The sequence below is a fragment of the Salvia splendens genome, chromosome 14 (assembly GCF_004379255.2).
Source record: "Salvia splendens isolate huo1 chromosome 14, SspV2, whole genome shotgun sequence".
NCBI lineage: Eukaryota > Viridiplantae > Streptophyta > Magnoliopsida > Lamiales > Lamiaceae > Salvia > Salvia splendens.
This window is the reverse complement of record NC_056045.1, coordinates 21092667-21114775: the sequence shown is the minus strand read 5'-3', so window position 1 is coordinate 21114775 and position 22109 is coordinate 21092667. Positions and strand designations below refer to the sequence as shown.

Here is a 22109-nt window from a genome sequence, read left to right as displayed (position 1 = left end):
ATTGTGACATGCTAGATTAGGACATGTACATTATAAGAGATTGAAAGACATGTCGAAAATGAGTTTAATACCAGCTTTCGAATTGAATGTTGAAAGGTGTAAAACTTGCATGTTAACTAATAGGAGAGGTGAGTATTATGATCCAGTATATTTCGAATCTACTGGTATAGTACATCAGACCACTGCTCCATATACACCACAACAAAATGGTGTAGCGGAAAGAAAGAATAGAACGTTGAAAGAAATGGTTAATTCAACGGTGTGCTATTCTGGCCTAAGTGAAGGATTTTGGGGTGAGGCTATGTTAACAACCTGTTACTTATTGAACAGAGTTCATAATAAAAGGAACAAGATAACCCCTTATGAACTTTGGCATAAAAAATCACCAAAACTGAGTTATCTCAGAGTTTGGGGTTGTCGGGTTGTGGTAAGACTAACTGACCCTAAAATAAAGACCGTAGGTCAAAGAGGTATAGATTGTGTATTTCTTGGCTATCCCGAGAATTATGTCTGTTATAGGTTCTATGTAATAGAACCTAATGACTATGTATCCGTGCACTCTATTATTGAGTCAAGAGATGCTGATTTTGGCAGTGAGAATAGATTCACATCTTTACCTAAACCTAGAGGTATGATTGTAAGCTATAGTAACTATGATGTGACGAACAAAGTGACTAATACACCTCCTAAGGTTAGGAGGAGTGGTAGAGCAAGAAAAGCTAAGTCTTTTGGTGATGATTTCCAATTGTACTTGGTAGAAGGATCAAGGAATGAAATTAACTTTCAATATCAATATTGTTTTAATATTGGTGATGATCCAAGGACCTACAAAGAGGCTATGGCATCGAGGGATGCTGCATTTTGGAAAGAGGCAATCCAAGATGAGATGGATTCTATAATCCAAAATAATACTTGGAAACTGACTGATTTACCACCTGAGTGTGAACCTTTGAATAGTAAATGGATCTTAAAACGAAGATGAAGGTGGATAGAAGCATAGACAAATATAAAGTCAGATTGGTTATCCAAGGCTTTAGACAAAAGGAAGGAATTGATTTCTTTGACACCTATGCTCCTGTTGCAAGGATTTCCACCATTAGATTATTGTTAGCACTTGCTGCTATACAGAATCTAATAATTCACCAAATGGATGTTAAGACTACCTTTTTGAATGGTGAATTAGATGAAGAGATTTACATGAAACTACCAGAAGGCTTTGTCATGCCTGGTAATGAACATATGATATGTAAATTGGTAAAATCTCTTTATGGACTAAAGCAAGCCCCCAAGCAATGACATCAAAAGTTTGATGACGTGGTGTTGTCAAATGGTTTTGTATTAAACCAAGCAGACAAGTGTGTATATAGCAAATTCGACACTACTGGTAAAGGGGTGATCATTTGCTTATACGTAGATGACATGTTGATCTTTGGTACTGACCAAGATCAAGTGGATAAAACATAGGAATTTTTGTCATCTAAGTTTGAGATGAAAGACATGGGGAAGGCTGATGTGATTCTTGGAACTAAGATTACACATGGAGAACAAGGAATTTCCATTTCTCAATCACATTATATTGAGAATGTGTTGGAAAAATTTAATTTCAAAGATTGTTCTCTAGTTAAGACTCCTTTTGATCCTAGTGCAAAACACGTGCCTAATAAAGGAGTTGCTGTGAATCAGCTTGAATATTCAAAGGCTATTAGATCACTCATGTATGCCATGATTAGTACTAGACCCGATATAGCCTTTGCAGTTGGAAAATTGAGTCGATATACTCACAATCCAAGTTTAATCCATTGGCAAGCAATGAATCGAGTATTTAAATACTTAAAAGGAACCATGGATTATAGTTTGTCTTATTCTGGATTCCCTTCTGTTCTTGAAGGTTATTCGGATGCAAGTTGGATTACCAATATGGAAGATCATTCTTCCACAAGTGGTTGGGTATTCCGTCTTGTAGGTGGTGCTATATGTTGGGCATCAAAGAAACAAACTTGTATCACAAATTCAACAATGGAATCAGAGTTTGTGGCATTAGCAGCAGCTGGTAAAGAGGTTGAATGGCTAAGAAATTTAATCTATGAAATTCCATTGTGGCCTAAACCGATATCACCTATATCTATCTGATGCGATAGTGCAGCTACCTTGGCTAAGGCATATAGTCAAGTGTATAATGGAAAGTCAAGACACTTAGGTGTTAGACATAGCATGATTCGTGAACTTATTACGGATGGTGTGATATCTATGGAGTTTGTGAGAACTCACAACAATTTAGCCGATCATTTGACCAAAGGGTTAAGTAGAGATCTTGTGCACAAGTAGCCTATAGGGATGGGATTAAAGTCCACTACAAATCTCTGATATTAAGATACCCAATTCCCATTTAGTATGACACTGGATGCTGAATTCAATGTGGAAGGCTTAATATTTGGAGATTGGAACACATTGAAGAATCATCCCAAGGTATGTGTTCAAACCTACAAGTTAAGGAGGTTGAATGTATATATTCTTAATAGTTCTTTTGAAAAATTGCATATGTATGGCAAGAATAAAGGAACTACTTATATAAGCATGAAGATTAGACACTTCAAGAAGCTAGGACTTGGCTTCGATATGTTTATGAAGGATAAGGACATAGGCTAGTGAATATAGTGTCAAGATAGAACATATTTGTATGTAAACTTTTGTGTACATTATCTTCATGTATTCAAAGTGAGTTCCCATGGTTCAATCCTTAGAGACACCATGTGTATTCGAATGTATGGAATGTATAATGTGCTAAGGTGAAATTCAATCGTTACGATATTTCATTTATGCAAAAGTTTGAATTTTGAGATGACTTGTTTTAGTTAATCAAGGATTGCACTAAAATAAGGGAGGATTGTTGAATATTTTAATGTAATTGGATTAACTTGATTGATCAACGTGATCATAATGAGACATCAAATAAGTTGGAAGTGCAGAGTGTACACTTATTTGAATTCCTTATGATTAGACGGGGGTTCGGGGGTAGCGCCCCCGAGTAGCGGGGTCCAAGGGGCAGAGCCCCTGGCTGAGGAAATTTTTTATTTCCATTAAATTTGTTGTACAGAAAATTTATCCGGAAACGTAATTTCCGAAAGTTGAAGGACTATTTTGCAATTTTCTATTCCCACCAAAAACTGTTAAAAACAGTTATGAAACGAAGAGACTCGACTCTTCGTTTTCAACCTCTCCTTATGATCAATTTCTGGGTTCAAAGAAATCTCACAGAATCTGCATACGAATATCTTCGAAACCTGAATCGTATCCGATCAAATATTGGTAGAACCGCCAAATTGATTTGATCTGAAAGTGTTTCACGCCTTTCAGGACATCCGATTTGTTCATGTTTTGTTTAAACTCCCTAACAAAGAATAGGCCCAATTTATAATCTTCTAGCTCAAATTGGCGATGGGGTGGAGAGAGGGCTAGGGTACAAAAAAGGCAGAGTCTCACTCTCATTTATGGTTTGGGGGAGAAAATGATTCTGGTTTATTTTTAAGGGAACATGATCGGCATGTTTTTGTTTTTATTTTAATATTAAACGCTAATACGAGTGGTGTTTTACGCTTCAATTATTGATTTAAATTAAATTAAAACACTTCATACACGTTGGCGTGTAAATAATAAAAATGAGAAGGTGGTTGACGTTTTGCCCATACCCAAAATATAAAGAAAGGTAATTATCGAATGTATATTATTAAATCTACCAAAAACTGAATTTTTTCTTACTTATTTTCCAATCATAAATGACAAAGTAGATCAATTGTAGATCAACTTAATAAAAACTAAAAAAGGAACTCAATTTTTATTACTCCATATATACATTTGTTTTTTAATCATAGAAAAGTTTAAGAGTCTCTAAATTACTGAACAAAATCTGGTGTTGATGCTGGTGGGCGAAGATGAAGTGAAAACGAGTTCATCTACTCTTTCATCAGCTATTTGATTCAAATTCTCCCGCAATCCGATCAAATCCCCAAAATTGCAGATTCAGTGAAAGAATAATGGGATCAGAGAAGAATCCTGAAGCAAATAATGGCGAAAAAGAAGAACAACATCAATTTCTTCACCCCCTTTCCGCCGACGATAAATTGCAAACCCTAACCCTCCCCACCGGCGGCGAAAACACCTTCAACGGCCAACTCTCCACTTCCGATTCCTATTCGCACTATCGCAGTGCCATGACAATACTCTCCTCCTCCACCGACCAGCCTCTCTTCCCTCCGCCTTCTCCGGCCGTCTCGGATCCCCTTCTATTCCCCCCTCACAACCCCTCTCCCGATTCCCCATCCTACGCCGACGTCATGTTCGATCCCTTCCTCGACAGGCTACCGGAATCCAACGGCAACGGCGAGATCTCTGCCGCGGACGAGCTTTCTTCGCCGCTTTCTCAGTCGTCCAGCTCCGATTATCTCAGAGTCAGCGTTTCCGATCCGCAGAAGGAGTCTGAGCCTTCGAATTCGATTGTTCCCGGTGGGAATACTTACATTAGCTATCTGATCACGACGAGCACGAACATTGCTGATTACGAGGAGTCAGATTTCAGCGTGCGGAGGCGGTTTAAGGACGTAGTCACGCTGTCGGATCGGCTGAGTGAGGCTTATAGGGGGTTCTTCATCCCGCCTCGGCCGGATAAGAGTTTGGTTGAGAGCCAGGTGATGCAGAAGCAGGATTTTGTGGAGCAGAGGAGAGTGGAGCTGGAGAAGTATTTGAAGAGGCTCTCGAGGCATCCGATGATCCGGAAGAGCGACGAGCTGAGGGTGTTTTTTACTGTGCATGGGAGAATGCCGCTGCCCACGAGCATTGACATGGCTTCGAGGATGCTTGATGGGGCCGTGAGGCTGCCGAAGCAGCTATTAGGGGAGTCGAGCAGCGTGATTGAGCCGCAAGATGTGGTGCATTCGGCTAAAGGTGGGAGGGATATGCTGAGGTTCTTTAAGGAACTCAAGCAATCTGTTGTAAATGATTGGGGCAACGCGATGCCCTCTGTGGAGGAGGAAGATAAGGAGTTCTTGGAGAAAAAGATCAAGCTGAAGGACCTTGAGCAACACCTCACAAATGCGTCGAAGCAGGTTTAACTGCATCCAAGCCAGTATTTTTATTACAGTTATTGTGAAAATTCGCGGAAAGAGTTTTAGTTTTAGTTTGATTTCCATGTTCAACTTTCATGTCTCCTGATTTTTGTATTATGAACTGGCAGGCGGAATCATTGGTTAAGGCACAACAAGAAATGGGGGAAATTATGGGAGAATTGGGATTGGCTTTTATCAAGTTAACCAAGTTTGAGAATGAGCAGACAACATCAAATACCCAACGAGTGAGGGCTTCTGACATGAAGAATGTAGCAACTGCAGCTGTTAAAGTGAGCAGATTGTATCGAGAATTAAATGCATACACCATGAAGCATTTTGTAAGTGTCGACAAATCATTCACTTCCTATACTTGTTAAGGACGATTTTCCTGATTTTGTTATTTATTTCTAATATTTCCATTTCGAGTTCCTTTTTTTCCTGGCTAAAGCTGTCTCACCAACTATATAGGAGCTAAAAACCCTCCGTTCCGGTATTCTCCTGTAAAAATTGTAATTTAGTTTTGAACTCTAATCTGTAATTCTGTATTGCAGGATTCATTGCATGAGCACATGGGAATGATGTTAGCTGTACACAATGCGTTCACAGATCGTTCTAGTGCCTTACTGACAGTGCAAACTCTTATATCAGAATTGACTGCCTTGCATTCAAGAGCTGATAAGCTTGAAACTTCATCATCTAAAATTTTTGGTGGTGACAAGTCAAGGGTCCGCAAGTTAGAGGACCTAAAAGCTGCCATTAGGGCCACAGAGGATGCCAAAAGTTGTGCCATCAAAGAATATGAAAGGATTAAGGTATAAATTATTGGACTGATTCCTGAAAATTTCCAAACTAGATTCATTGCTGTTTTTGGTATATTGAAATTTTTTTGGTTTTGGTATATTGAAATTTTTTTGGTATATTTGTGCTGTATTAAATTTTCATAGGGATGCCTATTTTCAGGTTTTTGTGTTGAATCACTTGTTTTTTGTAGTGGTAAACCTGATCTTGTGGTCCTGTACTTGAACTTTCATTAGTCTGTGTAGTTTACAATGGCCGTGCCTTTTGGATTTTCCTGTCTAATAGGTTTAGTTGGCAACCATGTATTTTCCTGTTTTTCTCTTACAAATATGGTGGTGCATCAAGTATAATTGGTATGGTGTTGTTGATTCCTTTTTTTAAAGGAATAATTTAATTATCTTACAGATTTGAATGAGAGAATTAGGAATCCTCTTTTTGACTCTGACATTCCACTGGTGTTGTTTATCCACTTGTCCAACTAGAGAATCTTTAAAAGAGACATCAGCTACTGGCTAATGCAATGATGCGTATTACCTGTTCCTTATTGAGGGCTAAATTATTTTGTTTAGGATTAAGTGCTGCTACACATGAAATTTCTAACTTGGTATAGCATACTATCTTTATTTTAGAGCTCTCTTTTTTTAGTATTTATTATGGAGACCATTTGAGGTGTAGGATATGTTTGTACTTATCATATGGACTTAGATTGCAGAAGAAACTGTAGTTTCTGTCTGTTATGACTCTCTACTTTAGTTGTTAGCTTAGAGCTCCATTATTTGCTTAAACTGTGGTCACTTGCAGACTTGAAATTTTCCCTATTTGCCTTCCTGTTAATCAGATAGCAAACTTGAATAAAATGTGAGATTCCATTGGATGGTCAAAGTGATTTTGAAGGATGAGATGATACTTTGTAGATACGTAAATCCTACATGAAAATCTGGTTTTAAGTTGTTCCCGAAGTGCTTACTTTGGTGCTTCATCAGAGTATTTGTACTTGAGCAATATATCCTTGTGTTTAGGGGTATTCTACGCTTATGCACTATCTAGAGATATTCCAAATGTTACACATTCCGAAAGCTTAGTAAATACAGGCATCAATTCTCTTTCATGTACATTGTCTTCTTGTGCATTATAGGTCTGAATTCCCCCGACTCTCAAGAGTGATTGCAGTGTTCTACAACATTATACTAGTTTAATGCCGAGAACAATGCTAGCTGATTGAACCGACTAATTTATTGTGAAGTGAAGTAATGGAGTATAAATAGTTGGTTTTATGTAGAATATGGGAAAGCAAACTCTCGGCCTGAATATTATTCAGTTACATGATGTCTTCTTTTCCTGCTATCTTTCTATTCTTGATGGTAGTTTTTCTTAATTTTTGCGATAAATATCTGTTTCTCCCACCGAAATGTGGGGTTGAGCTGCCCATCTCTTAAGAAAGTGGAAAAGGGTAGCTTTTGTCTTCTTCCATTTAACTGCTCCAGGGTGTGATCACAGGAAAACAATCGGACCGAAATCCAAAGGCTTGACGAAGAAAGAAAGGCCGACTTCGTTAACATGCTGAAAGGATTTGTCAGAAATCAGGTACTACTACTTCTTCCTCTTCCTAATGTGGCTTGATTTCTCTGCCTTTCAAAGTGCATCATCTCAATAATACATGCGGCTTCCTGACATTTGGCAAGGTTGATGTTACGATTACTGAATGTCGATCTATAGATCATGTCTGGCGGGCAATTGAAACCACAAGCTAAACACTTCATGAAAATAGTTGTTCATGTAGTCGAATCCAAATGCCTGAATCTTGTAAATGGATCTCTCGTCTCAACACGGAGGCATAACTTTTCTCACGGTCGTTTCAGGTCGCATACAATGAGAAAATTGGAATCGAGTGGACTAAAGTGGCGGAGGAGACGAGCAGATACGTTGAGAGCACGTAGAGAACTTGTATATTACCCGAATCTTCTTCAACTTTTTTTTCGCTATGAGGTGTGAACTACTAGTAGTTTTAAGAGGACTGATGGTTCGTAATAAACATCATACAGAAAGTAGTCTTAATTATATTTCTCCATTGGTTGGACGTTTTTCTGGTTTTGGAAGAGATGTTTGTACATCCTCTTATGATATAGTGCAAAACAAGAATATACTATCATTTGTTGAATCATTTCCAATTTTCGTGGTGTAAATAAATTGGATGCTAATGAAAATAGTTAGTGAGAGGGACAACGTTTCTATCATCACCCATGTAACTCAAAGCGAAACCTTTTTATTTTTATGTATGGGGTCGAGATTATTAAATATACAAAAATTATGGTTGGGGAATTTTTTTTTCTTTTAAACCTTATTATTTCATTTTTTTATAGTGGTTGGCGAAATTTTCAAGCGACGGTGCGACCTCGCCACATCTTTGTACCTAGTTTATAGTTATATGATATGGTTAACAATTTAACTGACATCTGTCTTATTATGCAATTTAGTCATAGAAAAATAATCAGTTTTATGAGAAGAATGTGGCTCATTCTTTATGATGTGATACCAATTGACTTTTGGGGTGTGGAGGTTGTTTGTTAGGCAACAGTTGATTGACTTGGTCTAAGATCAGAAAACTATTGTGAATATGTGATGTTTAGTGGGGTCAAACTTTGTCTTATAATAGTTGGTAGGCTCATTTTTATTTTTATCCGTTTTGAAAACAATATTAGTGGACTAAGTCCACACTTCAAATTCAAAAGTGAGAGCTTATTTCTTTTGCGATAAATCTACCCAATAACAAAATACTGTATGTTACGCTATAATTGTTTGTTAGTAAATGCAATTACTCCCCCTCCGTTCCCAAAAAATATGCACTTTGGGCTCGACACAAATGTTGGGTCGTGATGCCTCCGATCTCACACTCACTCAATACGAGAAAATAAAGCACACAACGATGTAACGTGGTTCGGTGATAAACCACCTACGTCCACGGAGAAGATGACCGGAATCTTATTGATGAACAACTCTCAAATACAATGAACTCACACGCACAATTCAATCACTCCAAACTAATCGCAAGCTAGAGCAATAATCTCCTAATTGTGTATGTGTATTGTGTATTCTCCCTCTTCTTTACAACTGAACACCTATCGAGCTATATATGTGATATAAAGAAGAAAACAACTTAACTAACTTCATTTCCCAAAGTTAGTTATAACCGCCAATTTCCAACGGCTAGTTCCAGCTCCCAAAAACCAAGCTTCCTCTGCTTCCTTTCTTGATCCCTTCCTTGAGCTTCAACGGCTCTATCACTCGATCAAATCTCCACCATGCTGTGAAAGCTGAGTTATGCAAGAATGATAGTTTGATGATACAAGAATGATAGTTTGATTATGCAAGAATGATAGTTTGCATGGACACACATTCACAAATCTTCACCTTGTCCTTGCAAAGCTCCATCAATATCTAGATTCCCTTCTCAATCCTTGTTACAAGTCTCAACACTCCACAATCTCAACCAACTTCAAACAATGTTTGAACTTCGAAGTTGGCAGAGATTTTGTCAACATATCTGATGCATTCTCCTCAGTAGGAACCTTCACCACATTGATCTTCCCACTTTGAATCTCATCCCTGATAAAGTGTCTCCTCACATCAATATGCTTCGACCTCTCATGAAACATTTGGTGTTTGGCTAGGCAAATCGCAGAATTGCTTTCACAGTTTATCTTTACTGCCCCCAGCTTCATTCCCAGATCTTCCAAGATTCCTTGCAACCATTTCCCTTCCTTTGCAGCCTCTGTCAGAGCAATATATTCAGCCTCGGTTGTGGATAAAGCAACCACTGGCTGTAGGTTGGATTTCCAACTGACTGCTGTGCTAAATAAGGTGAAAATGTAGCCACTTTGTGATTTTCTGTTATCCAAGTTGGCTGCATAATCCGAATCACAATACCCTTCAAGGACTTCATTCTTTTCAGACCATGCTTCACCACCAAACCTTAAACCAGTCACAACAGATCCCCTCAGATACTTCAAGATCCATTTCAGAGCAGCCCAATGCTCTCTACCCGGATCAGCCATGTATCTACTAGCCACACTTATGGCATGAGCAACATCCGGTCTTGTACATATCATCAAGTACATTACACTTCCTATTATATTTGCATAGGGTATCATGCTCATCTCCTTCCTGATTTCATCTGTCCTTGGCACTTGCTCTCTGCTCAACTTGAAATGGCCCGCTAATGGAGTAGAGACTTATCTTGCATTCATCACCTGATATTTTTCATCACCCTTTTGATGTATTCAGCTTGAACCAGCCTCAGCTCCTTCTTCTTCCTGTTCCTAACAATATCCATGCCTAGGATTCTCTTTGCCTCTCCAAGATCCTTCATCTCAAACTTTTGCTTGAGCTCTTCTTTTACAATCTGCAGTTCACTTAAGCTTGATCCTGCCAGTAGAATGTCATCTACATATAGCAGTAGATAGGCAACTATCAGATCTCCACTTCTCTTGATATATACACAGCTATCAAAGCTAGATCTCTCAAATGCCATCAACTCCATCTGCTTATGGAACTTCTTGTTCCACTGCCGGCTGCTTTGCTTGAGCCCATATAGGCTTTTCTTCAGTAGGCAAACTTTCTTCTCTTCTCCATTCTTCTCAAAACCCTTAGGCTGCATCATATAGATCGTTTCCTCTAGATCCCCATGTAAAAATGTTGTCTTCACATCAAGTTGATGCAGCTCCCAGTTGAAATGGGTAGTCATGGCTAACAAAATCCGAATAGAAGTGTGTTTAACTACTGGAGAAAACACCTCTGTGTAGTCAATGCCTTCCACCTGTGTGAATCCCCTAGCTACCAACCTTGCTTTGAAACGTATGCTTTCCACTTCCCCCACCTCTACCTTCTTCTTGAATAGCCATTTGCAACTAATCAGCTTTTGAGTCCCTGGATCAGTCACTAAAACCCAAGTCCCATTTTTTAGTAGGGACTCTATTTCTTCCTCCATAGCCTTGATCCACTTCTGACTTTCTTTGCAACTCATGACCTCGTCATAGGTTGAGGGTTCTGAGAACATGAGCACCTCTGCCACACACAAAGCAAAGAAACTCATATCATAGTCTGAGAATCTGCTAGGTAGGCCTGCATTTCTTCTGGGATTCCTTCTGGCCCTTTGACTTGCAGCAGCCTGTGTACTGGTGACTCCTGATCACTTATATTCTGAGTTGGTTGAGAGATGGTTGCTCCACCTTCTTCTTGGTTTTCTGTGGACTCAGAATTCTCATCATCATCTGATTTTTCAGATTCTCTATCAAGCTCAAAATTCTGCATGCTTGCACCGCTGCTGTCATCAGAGACTTCTTTCCTTTTCTTGAATGGCATCTCTTCTTCTTTGAATATCACATCTCTGCTCACAATGATATTCTGACCTACTCCATCTAGGTTCCATAATCTGTACCCCTTTACTCCATCTTGATACCCCAGCAATGCACATTTCTTTGCCCTTGGTTCCAATTTGTTTTGCTTAATATGTGCATAAGCAGCACACCCAAATATCTTCAGAGCAGAATAATCACCAAGGCTTCCATACCATCTCTGATCTGGGGTTTCATTCGATATAGCTGAAGATGGGCACATATTGATCAGATCAGCTGCAGTAGAAACAGCCTCTGCCCAGAATCTCTTTGGCATTCCAGAATAGAATAGCATGCACCTCACCCTTTCTAACAATGTCATATTCATTCTTTCTGCCAACCCGTTTTGTTGAGGGTTTCTTGGCACGGTCCTATGCCTTCTTATCCCTTTCACTTTACAGAAACTATCAAACTCAGCAGACAGAAACTCCATGCCATTATCAGTCCTCAGATATTTAAGCACTGAGCCTTTCTCATTCTCATATCTAGCATGCCATTCCCTAAACTTCTCAAAAGCTTGAGACTTCTCCTTCAGAATGTAAATCCACACCTTTCTAGAGTAATCATCTATGATGGAGATGAAATACTTACCTCCACCTATGGATTCGGTTGGGGATGGCCCCCACAGGTCACTGTGGGCATACACAAATGGGGCTGATGAAGTGTGTTTCCCACCAGAAAATGACAGCTTCTTTGCCTTTCCAAGAATACAAGATTCACATTTCTTTAATCTGTCTGAGGCACCTAACTTCATCACTCCTCGTTTAGCCAGTTCTCTGATGCCTTTCTCACCCACATGTCCAAGCCTAGCATGCCATAGATATAGGTCTTCTGTCTGAGCCACATTCACAGCATCAACCATAGTTTCACCCAGCAAATAATACAGGCTATTCTTTCTTTGAGCCTCCAATACAGTTCTGGAGCCCTTTGTTACTCTGAGGATCCCATTACCAGAATCAAACTTGTATCCCTTTGATTCCAACATTCCAAGAGAGATGAGATTTCTCTTGATTTGAGGTATGAACCTGACCTCTGTGAGAGTCTTCACACTCCCATCCCTCACCCTCAATCTGATATTCCCAATTCCCTTGACATTACATATTTGGTCATTACCTAGCATCACTGAACCTTCCCAAGCTGATAATTCTTGAAACCAAGACTTGTGGGAACAAATGTGGAAGGAGCAGCCAGAGTCCATGATCCAGCACTCCTCAATCTTGGCTCCTGAGTGTATATTCAAAGCCTCATTATTTTCCACTTCTTGAGCCAAATCAGCAGTCTCTGCATTCCCAGCCTTTTCTTGTTCTTGTTTTTTCTTCCAAGCAAAACAATGCTTCTTCAAATGGCCCGGTTTCTTGCAGTAGTGACAGCTTCTTTTCTCCTTCTATCCCCCACCTTCTTCCTTTTTCTGGAACTTCTTTTTGGAGCCCTTCTTGATCTGATTATTCTTCAAGTACAGGCTCTCAGCTACTGGGTCAGATTGCTTAATGTCAGCCCTCTGCGATTCTTTCAGCTTTAATGCAGAGTGTATTTCCTCATAGGTAACTTTAGCCTCTCTCCCAAGAAGCACTGCATCCTTGAAGTGCTCACAAACTCTTGGGCGGGGAATTGAGCAACATTAAGGCCTTATCTTCATCCTTAATCACCTCATCAATGTTTTCGAGATCATCTATGCATTTCCCAAACTCCTCAAGCTGTTCAGTAATGCTCTTTCCATCTGAAAACTTGAAGGCAAGAAGCTTCTGCTTCAAATGTAGCCGATTCGCTAGAGACTTAGTCATATACAATGACTCAAGTTTTGTCCAAACCCCTGCAGCCGTCTCTTCTTTGGATACTTCCCTCAGCACCCTGTCTGTAAGATTTAAGATCAGGGTGCTATAGGCCTTGTATTGCATGTCTTGAAGTCTCCCCTTCTCCTTTTCATCGGCCTCAGGTTTTTCTTTAGCATCATTGCCATCTTTCAAGACATCCCATAGACCTTGCTGCATCAAGATAGCCTTCATCTTCAACCTCCATAGCCCAAAGTCGTTTCTGCCGGTGAACTTCTCCACCTCGAACTTGGTCGTGGACATTTCTCGAACAAATGGTGGGCAATCGCCAAGATCGGCTCAAATAACAAATCTCCCGGACTTCTACTCGCCCAGAAAACCAACCAAGAAAACGTCTTCAATGTTTCCCACAGACGGCGCCACTTGTTGGGTCGTGATGCCTCCGATCTCACACTCACTCAATACGAGAAAATAAAGCACACAACGATGTAACGTGGTTCGGTGATAAACCACCTACGTCCACGGAGAAGATGACCGGAATCTTATTGATGAACAACTCTCAAATACAATGAACTCACACGCACAATTCAATCACTCCAAACTCATCGCAAGCTAGAGCAATAATCTCCTAATTGTGTATGTGTATTGTGTATTCTCCCTCTTCTTTACAACTGAACACCTATCGAGCTATATATGTGAGATAAAGAAGAAAACAACTTAACTAACTTCATTTCCCAAAGTTAGTTATAACCGCCAATTTCCAACGGCTAGTTCCAGCTCCCAAAAACCGAGCTTCCTCTGCTTCCTTTCTTGATCCCTTCCTTGAGCTTCAACGGCTCTATCACTCAATCAAATCTCCACCTTGCTGTGAAAGCTGAGTTATGCAAGAATGATAGTTTGATGATACAAGAATGATAGTTTGATTATGCAAGAATGATAGTTTGCATGGACACACATTCACAACAAATTTTAATGCAAAATTAGTAAAATAAGAAAGAAGTAGATAGAAAAAGTAAATAAAGTATTGTTAGTGGAGAATGAGTCTCGCCTTATTAGAGAGAAAAAAAGTTTTCAAAATTAGAAAGTGCATATTCTTGTTGGACGGACTAAAAATAAAAGAGTGCATATTCTTGTGGGAGGGATAGGAGTATTATATTTTTGTTATACGGCTTTATAATTGGTCAACGAATATCGTTTCATAATTTATTGTAACAATACACAAATTTAATGGCATACTTTTGTTATGTAAAAGTATTTTTATTGTGTTCATAAATGCGATCAGAGCGAGAAAATTTGCAGTGCAGTCTGGCCTAGTGTGTTGTGGGTCCGAGGGTGTGGCTGGGGGCGAATCCGAGACGTGGTGGCAGCACGAGACTAGGCTTGAGCAAAAGTGTTGGAAGATGGACTCGAAATTGCTCAGCAACTAATTTTTCTCTTTTATTTAAAAAAATTATTTCTAGATATTTATTTATTCAGTTTTTCTTTTATAAATACATCGCCATGCCATGCCATTACAATTCATCTTTATTTCTAAATTATCTCTATAAAATTTTATGGATCCCCACTAAGAAAATGACCGTTCTAATGGCGAGGATGATATTGTTCAGTTAATATTAGAAGTCAATCGTATGGTGGAAAGACATATGTGACAAATGGATGTTGTTCCAAGGCCTCGACGACCATTGATATGTAAATAAAATTTTTATCGAAGAATACTCCAAACACCAATAATCTATCTCAGAAGTTGAGAAATTTCCGAATATGAACTAAAAAATAAATTCAATAAGCTAGATGTGCATGTTAACAGACAAATAAGAATTATAAAAATCATAAACCATGGCTACTGAAGGACTAATATTTATACCTTTGAAAGCTATGCCGGTTGATCGCACCTTCTTTTCGAGTCGGTTCCTTTGATTCAACCTTTGAACTTTTAACTTATATCCGATTTTGCACTTAATATGTATTTTTGGATAGTTACTAATATAATAATTTTAGTTAAATAGAGAAAGGAAAAAAGACAATGCTAAATTTAATTTTAATTGTGATTTAATTATTTTTTAATATTAAAAATTTTAATTAGTCCTTAATTTTAAATTTTTAATTAATCCAAAATATCATTTCAGGTATGGTAAGAAAATATTATATCCAATAGTACTAAGGGCATCCGCAATGGGGCGGGCGATAGGCCGCCCGATGCCTCTGGCGCGCCATCGTCCGCCACTGTGGGTGTGCGGACGATGTCCGATACATCGTCCGTGGACGATACGCGGACGATGCAACGCGTTTTCATTTTTTTTCTTCTAATTTTTGTCTATTTAAACCTCGTTTCTCATTCTATTTTTCATACGAACATTTCTCTCACCTCTCACTTTCCATACGAATATTTCGATCATCTCTCACAAACAAAAATGAACCACGACGAAGACTGGAGTACCTCGGAGGGCGTTAGTCGGACCTTGACTCGAGCCTTATTCGATGCCGTTAATGACGCAATGGCGGATTGCGTAGCCGAAATGCAGCGCCCTTATTCGTATTGTAATGTATTAATTTTAAATGAAATGAAACTTTTTTCCAATTTTTGTAGTTATTTAAATATTCAAATAAAGAAAATGATTAGGGTGGCCTTTAGAGCAGCTTATAGGGCGCCCCACTGCAGGTAGAAGGGTAGGAGAATAAAATGATGATGTGGCGGTGCATAGGGCGTCCTATAGGGCGCCCCATTGCTAATGCCCTAAAGAGGGAGATTGAGAAAATATCATATTCAATACCTAAATATGAAAGTCTAAAAATGCCCTCCATGCCTTAAGGACACTTTTGGTGCAAAATTGTGATGAATAGTGAAAAAGTACAATGAATGTGATTACACCTTAGTTATGAGACTACACATGATATGTTTAGAGTTTATGGTTCGTTTGCTTGCGACCGTGATATTTTTAAAATTCAGAGATTATTTGGGTGTGAAAGTTCAGGCCTATTTTGATAAATAATACTCCCTCATCCCTTTATTGCGGAGTCATATTATAGCGGAGTCATATTCCTTTTTGGGTCGTCTCTGTATATCGTAGAGGAGGCGAATCCTTTTTTGCCCAAAAAGCAACTATCACCACACCTGTCTGCTTCGCGACAATCAATCTTCTCTCTTTACTTTGCCTTTTCTCTTTCAGAAATTCATCATATTTCTCCTCTTTTCCGTTCAATTCAATTTCCCTTTTCCCTCTCCGACTCACGCAATCTGCGTTCCCCACCACCACTTTGCGTCGTGTCCCCATCTCTCTTTCTTTCTCTGAATTTCCGCATTCCAATTTCACGCCTCCTTTCTCGGTTTTCGGATTTCTTAGGGCACGAGCATCGCATCGGGGGAGCAGAGAGAGCTTTCGTCCGCGGCAACAATGGCGGAAAACGGTGAGGAGAAGCTCATAGCCGTCGCACGCCACATCGCCAAAACCCTCGGCCACACCGACACCATGACCGACGACATTTTGAAGATTTTCTCCAGCTTCGACGGAAGGCTGCGCGAGAAATTGGCTGAGAAGCTCTCCGACGACGGAATGGAACAAATCCTCGACGCAATCGACCACCAGATCACTCAATTCATCTCCTCCGACCGCCCGATTTGGTCCACCGGCTCAGATCCCGGCGCCTTCCTCGATTCGGTCGACCAATTGATCTCCGCCGTGCGCGATTGGACGCCGCTGGCCGACGATAAGAAGATCTCTGCCTGCCTCGACCGCGCCGAGGATCTGCTCCAGCAGTCGATGTTCCGCCTCGAGGAGGAGTTCCGAACCCTAGTCGAGCGCGGCGCCGAGTCTTTCGACGCGACTCAGGCGGAATCGGCTCACCCGCACCATCCCGATTTCTCCGACGAGGATGACGATTTCGGCGACGAGGACGAGAATTTCATCCCCGTGGCGCAGCCTATCACGGACTACGACATCGTGATCGACGCCCTGCCGCTCGGGACGGTCGGCGAGCTCCACCAGATCGCGAAGCGGATGGTGGCGGCAGGGTACATGAAGGAGTGCGCTCACGCCTACAGCTCGTGCCGGAGGGATTTCCTCGAGGAGAGCTTCTCGCGTCTTGGCCTTCAGAAGCTGAGCATCGACGATGTCCACAGAATGCAGTGGACTCAGCTGGAGGATGAAATCGAGAAATGGATCAAGGCCATGAACGTTGCGTTTAGGATCCTCTTCCCAAGCGAGCGCCGCCTCTGCGATCGTGTTTTCCTCGGTTTATCCTCGGCTGCCGATCTCTCATTCATGGAGGTCTGCAGAGGCTCCACAATTCAGCTGTTGAACTTCGCTGACGCCGTGGCGATAGGGAGCCGCGCTCCGGAGCGATTGTTCAAGGTGCTCGATGTCTACGAGACGGTTAGGGATTTGATACCCGAATTTGACATAATTTTTTCCGATCAGTATTGTGTGTCTTTGAGGAATGAAGCGGTTACTATTTGGAAAAGATTAGGTGAAGCAATTAGGGGGATTTTTATGGAATTGGAGAATTTAATCCGTAGAGATCCGGCTAAGGAGCCCGTCCCCGGTGGCAGAATGCATCCGATCACTCGATACGTGATGAATTACCTCCGTGCTGCTTGCCGGGCTAGGCAGACACTGGAGCAGGTTTTTGAAGAGAGCATTGCTGGTGGTGGAAGCAATCTTGATTACAGAAAAGGGGATGATGCGGCCTTGGTGTCGTCATCGTCTTTAGGGGTCCAAATAGCGTGGATCATGGAGTTGTTGGAGAGTAATTTGGAGGCTAAGTCGAAGATTTACAAGGATACGGCACTGTGCGCTGTGTTCATGATGAACAACGGGAGATACATTGTGCAGAAGGCGAAGGACAACGAGCTGGGGATGCTGTTGGGTGAGGATTGGATTAGGAAACATGCGGCAAAGGTGAGGCAGTATCATGTGAACTATCAAAGAAGTTCTTGGAGTAAGGTTTTGGGGGTTCTGAAAGCTGAGGGCAGCTCGATGTCGCCTAATGAGACGTCAAAGAATCTGAAGGAGAAGCTGAAGCTATTCAATTCCTACTTTGAGGAGATTTGCAAGGTGCAGTCTTCTTGGGTGATATTCGATGATCAGTTGAGAGATGAGGTAAGGGGCTCGATTACAGGGACGTTGTGCCCTGCGTATAGGAGCTTCATGGGTAGGCTGCAGGGGGCTTCGGATATTGGTAAGAACGCAGATAGGTATATCAGGTTTAATGTGGAGGAGGTGGAGGCCCGGATCAGCCAGCTCTTTGTGGAAGGAAGCAGTGCAAGAAGGTAAGATCATCAGATGCAAGTATAAAAAAGTGATCTTGTTCTGTTTGTTGTATTGTATGATGGTATACATGATTGTAGCTTCTAAAATATTTGTTTGTTTATGTCTATTTTGGCCCTTTTTTTTATCTGCGAGAACTCTTTACAGGAATTGTATGTTAAAATTGAGACCATGTTCGTGGTATGCTGAGATGTACTATAATTCTGCACTCCCATTTTCTTGAAACTGCTTCTGTGATTGTGAGCTCCTAAATGCTTGGGTTGAGAACTTTGTGTCTGTGATTGTGAGCTCCTAAATGCTTGGGTCGAAATTGCTTCTTTGAAGTTGAGTTGTGTGTGTGTGTAATGTGCAATTTTCATTCTAGGATGAAGTGTGAAATCATTCATGTTGCTGCTTTAGAACTCTTGTTTAGGAATGGTATTATGCATCTATACTCACTTGAATGAGTGTTTGTTGATGTCAAAAATTGTGTACCAAGCAAATACTCCATAAAGTTACTCATTTTGTACTTGATCAATGCATGGACAATTGGATAGCTATGTAATTTGCTAGGAAAAAAATGTTTGTGACTCCCTATGTTTTCCCAAAGATACAAAAGCACCTTTTGGTAAATAGCCTAAAACTCTCCCTTGCAAAGAATCACATTTCTATGAAATGAGAGTTGGGATGTTCATTTTTTTTCCCAGTTGTACTACCTTCCGCCACAAAAAATAGACTAATTTTACAATTTTGGGCGGTCCACCAAAACAACACATCATTCTAAATGTGTCCCCACAATCCACTTCCACCACCTATTCCCTCCTCTTCTCTTACTTTATTAATCAATTACATATTAAAACTTGTGCTGTTTGCAATCTTGTCTATTTTTTTTGGACGGAGGTAGTATTATGTAGGAAGACAATTTCTTAACCTTTGCATCAAATATACAAACAAATTACTACAATTATTTAGTCCATCTCTCAGATCAGTTCTCTTTAGACCAGAGTAAATCATTCCTAGCCACAGTAAACCTTTTTGGAATGGCCGATATTCTATCATAAACGGAACCCAGAAAAACTTATTTTTGACAAACCAAGAAGTAGGATCCAAAATTTCGGAAAAAAACTGAAGTGAAAGTGTAGGACTCCAATATGCTATTAAGAAAAATCAAATTATGAAATGAGAGTACTAAAATTGACATGCTTATATGCTATATATCATATCTTTTTAGTGAGAAGCAAGAACTATCTATGCACAATTATACGTACAATTACTATATGTATTAATTTAGTTGAATTGATTGGGAAATAGGTGTGATGATCCAATTCATTTTAAATTAAGCAAGCCGAAATTGGAAGATATGTACGTTGATTTACTTTGTATTCGTGGGCTTAAATTCCGCAAGCCCAAACTGCATCGCCGTCACCACGAAGGCTTACTTCAAATTAAAGGCCTCAAATTCAGAAAGCCCATTATGGCCCAACTACGCCGCTCGAGGTATAAAAGCTTCTAATCCTCCTTCTTCTTCTCACTCTTCTTTTACTAACCTTAGCCGTGTGGCCGTATTAGAAACTTTGAGTTGCACTAGTTTTTGTTAGACTACACTCCCATATATTGAAACTTATTCATTTCTAATATATGACTTTACTATTAGAGCATCTCCATGGAAAAAGGTTAAATAACAAGGTACACATCTCATTTACCTTCTAACGAAAAAGTAATTATACATTCTTCAAAAAAATAATGAACTCCAAAATAAGAAGATAAATTTAAAAGCTAAGCAAAAATAACTAACTTTTTACTTTTTACGTGAAGAAGAGGTAAAAATATCTTTTCAACACTGAAGAAGGTATAATACATTCTCAAATATCCTTCCTATTGGATGAAGAATGAATTTTTACGAAGAAGAAGCAAATATGCCAGTTATTTATCTTTACATTTTCATTTACCTCCTTGTAGAGAGGTGAATGCGAAATGAGCATTTGTAGAGGCTATATATTAAAAATATTGTTTGAAAATATTTTTTTATGTGATTTAAATTACTAATAAGGGCTTTAGTGCAATTATACGTATCAACTATGAATAAATTATAAAATAAAAAAATAAAAAAAATGATTCATTAATCATTAGGGGCTAAAGCCCTTCCCTCTCTCCGCATGTTTCTGCTCTTCCACCCTTCCTTTGGCGATGCTTTTATAAAATTTAGTATAATAATAATATTATGGCTGTAGAGAGTATAAGTTAAATACTATGATTTTAATTGTTTTGTGTTTTCGAGCTAGTTTGCAAGGTGAGTATTGTTTATAATTATGTTTAGCCAAAACTAAACAAGCGTTTTTACATTCGATATAATTCAAATGGAGTATTAGCATGTGGATTAGCTTCCATCAAATTTATAATGTAACAAAACGACAAACCATGCATATCCTCAGTATCCAAATAATCATATTATATTTATAAAATAATCCAGATTTTCAGTTTCGCACAATTTAAAATCTGAAACCGAACGAGCTAGGGTTAATAATTTGGCACAGAATCATGCATGAAATTATAAATAAGATTCTAATTAATGGCAGCAGAAATTTCAAATATTAGTGTTCATTTGTCATATCTCACCAACTTAAGATTTCTCTCCAAATATTAGTGCTCGTATTGCATTATTTTCTAATCATTCGTTTTCAGATTTTTTAAAAAGTGTATGACAATTGGTGACAAGTAAATGTTTTTTCTAGAAGATTTTGCGGTGAGATTTGATAAGATTGATGGGGTTCATAAATTTTCAATTTTCTAATTAATAGTAATAAGAGCATGCGTAAGGGCATCAGTAACCCCGTCCCCATTTCCGGCCCCAAGTCCCCTCCACGTCATCATTCCTCTACAGTTGCGGCCCAGGCCCCAACTGCTGTAACCCTGCAGGCCGCAACTCGGGCCGCAACTAATAAATGACACTATTCACAACTCCAACCTATTTAACTCGAAAACGCAATTCGTTGAACAATTGAAACCGGGAAAATGCATTGTTCATTCGAAATTAACATTACATTACTAGACGAAGCAAATTTAAAATACAAGAAACCCGGGCCACGACTACTACTTCTTCATTTGGGCGCGAAGGTAGGCGATCATCTCACGGTGCAACTCGAGCTCCTCGTCCGACATCTTCGATGTATCCCTCGCTGTCAACTCCGTCAGCTGGCTCATCCGCCATGTAATATTCATCTCCGACAAAGTGTCGGACATCTTATCCAGAGACGGATTGGTCGGCGGTGGCACCATAGCGGAGTTGCTCGCAGCTGCCTTCCCCTTTGCTTTCCTCTTGGCCGCCTTTGTTCCTGTCGGGCGGCTCTGAATGCTAGGAGAGGAGTAGAAGACATCGTCGTCCGTCACGTTGAGGTCGATCGCCGGACCTCCTTCGCTCGAAGAGTAGTTTCCGGAGGCGGAAACTTTGGTTCTCTTCGCCGCCCCAGTTGCCGCTGGCTCAGCACCGCTGGTGTACTTCGGGCTCTTCTCGACGAGCTTCCAAACTTCGAAGTACTTGAAGGTCTTCTTCCCGTCAGTGAAGAACGCTTCCTTTGCCTTCTCGACGAGGTCCGCCTCGCTGTGCCCGCTCGGCCACATACGGACTACGTTGGCCCACTTTCCGTTCCACTTGCTCATATCCGCCTGGACCCGGCCCCAATGCTTGCGCAGCTTCACGTAGCTACGCTCGCTCGACCCTTCCGGACGGCCAGCGTTATATTTCTGCGCAATCCGCTCCCAAAAAGCCTTGCCGGTCTGCTGGTTGCCGATGATAGGATCCTCGGAGACGTC

The 22109-nt window shown here is 40.2% G+C and overlaps 2 protein-coding genes across 2 annotated transcripts; both read left to right on the top strand.

The window, feature by feature from the left end:
* Positions 1–3876: 3876 nt before the first annotated feature.
* On the top strand, positions 3877–8046 carry LOC121766137 (sorting nexin 2A-like). Its single transcript, XM_042162482.1, has 5 exons — positions 3877–5099; positions 5228–5437; positions 5651–5911; positions 7395–7481; positions 7757–8046. Exons 1-5 carry the CDS (start codon positions 4032–4034, stop codon positions 7832–7834), a joined length of 1704 nt encoding a protein of 567 aa, XP_042018416.1. The 5' UTR covers positions 3877–4031; the 3' UTR covers positions 7835–8046.
* An 8097-nt stretch (positions 8047–16143) lies between these two features.
* LOC121765910 (exocyst complex component EXO70B1-like) lies at positions 16144–18528 on the top strand. Its single transcript, XM_042162196.1, has one exon. It carries the CDS (start codon positions 16449–16451, stop codon positions 18324–18326), a length of 1878 nt encoding a protein of 625 aa, XP_042018130.1. The 5' UTR covers positions 16144–16448; the 3' UTR covers positions 18327–18528.
* Positions 18529–22109: the final 3581 nt, after the last annotated feature.

Bases quoted from the DNA above. Each gene is read 5' to 3' on its own strand.
- LOC121766137 (XM_042162482.1), top strand. From the start codon at position 4,032: ATGGGATCAGAGAAGAATCCTGAAGCAAATAATGGCGAAAAAGAAGAA. The intron at 5,100-5,227 runs GTTTAACTGCAT...ATGAACTGGCAG, and splicing joins TCACAAATGCGTCGAAGCAG to GCGGAATCATTGGTTAAGGC. The intron at 7,482-7,756 runs GTACTACTACTT...CGGTCGTTTCAG, and splicing joins AAGGATTTGTCAGAAATCAG to GTCGCATACAATGAGAAAAT.
- LOC121765910 (XM_042162196.1), top strand. From the start codon at position 16,449: ATGGCGGAAAACGGTGAGGAGAAGCTCATAGCCGTCGCACGCCACATC.